Below are 3,614 nucleotides of genomic sequence, written 5' to 3' on the forward strand. Positions count from 1 at the left end.
CCAAACCATCATATTGCACTCTTTTCTTCGTATGAGTTTTACTCTCAAGGTTTCTCATATGAAGTTTTTAATGAGGCAATATTAGCATAAGCATATGTCATATTTCCTGTTTTCCCCAGTGGGGTTTTTAAAGAGATATAAATGACATATATTGTCCTCTAAACTATCTATGAGTTTTCTCCCGCAAAGGTTTTCTCATATAAGTTTACAATGATGCAATAATCATTATATGTTGTATCACTTTCTCCTTAATTTTTGATTGGGTTTGAAGGAGATTTTAACAGCATATCTATCAAGTATTTCTCCTCGTTTTTATCCTACAGGACTTTTTAGATGATTAATAGTATTCATTGATCTCGAGACGGATTCGATCGAGGGGGAGAAATTGTTGCCAAAAATCATTTATACGGAGAGAGAGAAAATGCAATTCTAGAAAAAAGAGAATTTTTTCTTATCAATAGAAACAATATTGTATATGTATCAATGTACAGACAGTGTAACTTTCTTTTATCCGTACAGACAGTGTAAGTTTGGCAAAAGAAAAGGAAGAGACAGAGCAAAATAAGTATATAGTTTTTTTTACAAGTAATCAACATGTTCGCTTAGTCGTAAATAATCATAGATTTTCAACTAGAACAGTATTTTTCTTAAAAAAAAAAAACGAACCGGGCGAATACTTTCAAACATTAACCATGACTTCCGAAGCCAACAGGTCTACGACGAAGTCGAGAAAAGCGGCACGCGACGGGCCCCCTTCCGACAGCGCCTCGGCCGCTCGGTCCCTCGCCGCCGCCGCGCGCTCCCTGAGCGCCCGCGCGCCGTCGGAGTCCTCCATCACCCACCTCACCTTCGCCTCCACCTCTTCAGCCGTCACCACGTCGTCGTCGTCCCTCCTCCTCATCTCCACCCCTAGCTTCATCTCCTCCACGATCCGCACCTTGTTCATCTTCTGCTCCGCGTACAGCGGCCAACACAGCAGCGGCAGCCCCGCCACGACGCCCTCCAGCGTCGAGTTCCACCCGCAGTGCGTCACGAACGCGCCGGCCGCCCTGTGGCGCAGCACGTCCACCTGCGGCGCCCAGTTCTTGACGACGAACCCCCTGTCCTCGTTGCGCTCCTCGAACCCGGCCGGGAGCAGCGCGCCCACGTCGTCGGCGGGTGCTTCGCCGGGAGGGCTCCGCACGACCCAGAGGAACCTCTGCCCGGACCTCTCCAGACCCACGGCGATCTTTTCCAGCTGCTTCTTGGGGAACGTTCCCAGGCTCCCGTGTTGGAACCGCCCAGGATCAGCAGCTCGCACAAGCACACAAACTCACGCGAGAGAGAAGAAGCACACAGAGAAGCTAGCTAGTTCGAAGTGGACACACGCGCGAACACAGACTCTTGCGGCGACGAACGCCCTATTCTTGTTCTCTGTATTAAACTGACACTTCTGAAAAGGCTTACATGATGCTTATAAAGACTCAATCACGTACCGTCGAGCAACAGCCTCAAACCGGGTCTCACGCGCACGCACGCATGATCTCCACACGGCCCGGGCTTCCACTCGTGCATAGCCACTCACTCATGCGCATGAACCGGACGTCCTCCGAGCTGACCGGGAGCTACGCTCCAACGTGCTCCTCTACTTATGCATGCAGCTAACAAACCTGAAGACTCACTCCACTAACACATGCAACGTGCTAACTAACTAGCTAGATGATTAACTGACCCACACCAACAACTAGCTCATGCCTCCACGAGAACACATCTCGCCTTTCAGCAAACTGCATGCTAACTAATGCAAATACTCAAATATGATTATTCCTAACATCCCGAAGCAGAGGAACACGACGCTGCGGTCCGGCTGCGCGTCCAGCCAGCGGAGGCAGTCGTGGTCCGTGTCGCCGCCGGGCGAGACCAGCGGCCCGACGCAGTAGACCGGCGGCGTGGGGCGGTCCGGCACGCACAGCCCGTCCCTGAGCGCCCGCATCGCGCGCGGCTCCAGCGACTCGAAGGAGTTGATGAGGATGCCTCGGGCATCCGGCATTCGGGCAGCCACGCCGATGATGCCCTTGCACGCCTCGCCGTCGTCCGCCAGCCCCTGCGCCAGGTCCGCGACTCTCAGCGGAGGAACGCCCGGGAACGACAGGACGGCAGACTCGCCGAGCGCCGCGAAGCTCGTGCCCACGCTGGCGCGCATGGCGGGAAGGCCGAGGAAGCAGGCGAGGCCGGCGGCGCCCGAGGGGAAGAAGAAGTAGGCGGGCAGGCCGAGCTCGGCCGCGACGTCGAGCGCGTCGGCGCAGAACATGTCGAGGACGATCGCCTGCACGCGGCGCGACGCCGTCGACAGCGCGCGGAGGAAGTCGCGGAGCGGCGCGTTTGTGGCGCGGAGGAAGCGGAGCATCCAGGCCAAGGGGTCCTCAGGCTCGGCGTCGTCGCCGGACTCGCCGCCGTCGGATGCCGGCGGGGGAAGCACGTGCAAGACGACGGAGGTGTTGGAGGCCTTGGCGCGCGCGACCGTGGCGGCGAAGCCGTTCGCGTAGACGGGCGGCTCGAAGACCACGATGGCAACGTCGACCTGCTGGTCTCCGGCGTGGAGGAGGAACGCCCTGGCCAGCTCGAGCATCGGCGCGAGGTGGCCGACGCCGACGCCCGGGTACAGCACCACCGTCTTCTTCTCCATGGCTCGGCTGACGACGACTCACTCAATTCCTAGCTGCGCACCAGCAGGCAGCACTGCCCGCATCTTTCTGGAGTATATGCACACGTCGACTTACAACTCCTCCGTCATTCTGGAGTCTGCAGTAGCAGCCTAGTGTTGACAAACATGTCATGCATGATGTCACTGAGGATAGTGAAGGGAAGGGACGAAGCAGAGACACGAAAGCCTTCTTTGACACGGCTTATCCAAAACGGCTTCACCGAAAGCCGGTGAAGCCAGAAAAACTGGTTTTTTCTGGCTTATAGTTTATTTTAACCCGACTTACAAAAACGGCTTCACGCTACAGTACCCTGATTTATGCAAAATAGATGAAATCGAAGCCAGCATAAACCGTGCCGAAGAGGCCGGAAGACTTACAACTCCTTGTTTTTAATAAAAAAAATAAACAAATTTTGACTGGCCATGAGATTTAGTACCTATTCTACTTATTTATATCGCCGAGAAGGATGTTTCTGGCCCAGCCTGCATGGCACCATATTCTTTTTTTTTTTCTTTTTTTATATTTTCAAATTCAGCATCCTTTCCGTGTACGTTCTCCAACTGATCGACGTCCAATCCAAATACCATAGGACCCTATCCCAAATCAAACTTTCCATATGCCCCGTGGTCACAATGCTTATTTCAGCTGTAGAACATTTTTGCTGATTTGAGATCTGTTAACGAGTATCCAGATTGGAATTCTTTACTCCCACATGTTCAAGGTGTAAACTTTTTAAACACTTCTCCTATATTTCAAGTGCCTGATAATTTTAGACAGCACTCTTGTACAACCAACTAGTACAAGTAAATTGTTACTTTTATGATTTGTTATTTGTCTGTGTATCATAACATATCAAACATTTTGTCCTTATCTAACTATAGAAAAAAAATTGTGAATTATTAATTGTCTTTGTGTCAATATATATTAGAT

The 3,614-nt window shown here is 51.9% G+C and overlaps 1 protein-coding gene across 1 annotated transcript; it reads right to left on the reverse strand.

Moving 5' to 3' along the window:
- Nucleotides 1-434: 434 nt before the first annotated feature.
- Nucleotides 435-2,771, reverse strand: LOC136504802 (UDP-glycosyltransferase 88B1-like). Its single transcript, XM_066499808.1, has 2 exons — nt 1,812-2,771; nt 435-1,262 (listed from the first exon to the last, which is right to left on the reverse strand). Exons 1-2 carry the CDS (start codon nt 2,663-2,665, stop codon nt 680-682), a joined length of 1,437 nt encoding a protein of 478 aa, XP_066355905.1. The 5' UTR covers nt 2,666-2,771; the 3' UTR covers nt 435-679.
- Nucleotides 2,772-3,614: the final 843 nt, after the last annotated feature.

The sequence above is a fragment of the Miscanthus floridulus genome, chromosome 14, assembly GCF_019320115.1.
Source record: "Miscanthus floridulus cultivar M001 chromosome 14, ASM1932011v1, whole genome shotgun sequence".
NCBI classification, from domain to species: Eukaryota; Viridiplantae; Streptophyta; class Magnoliopsida; order Poales; family Poaceae; genus Miscanthus; species Miscanthus floridulus.

Bases quoted from the DNA above. Each gene is read 5' to 3' on its own strand.
- LOC136504802 (XM_066499808.1), bottom strand. From the start codon at position 2,665: ATGGAGAAGAAGACGGTGGTGCTGTACCCGGGCGTCGGCGTCGGCCAC. The intron at 1,263-1,811 runs GTTAGGAATAAT...CCAACACGGGAG, and splicing joins GTGTTCCTCTGCTTCGGGAT to CCTGGGAACGTTCCCCAAGA.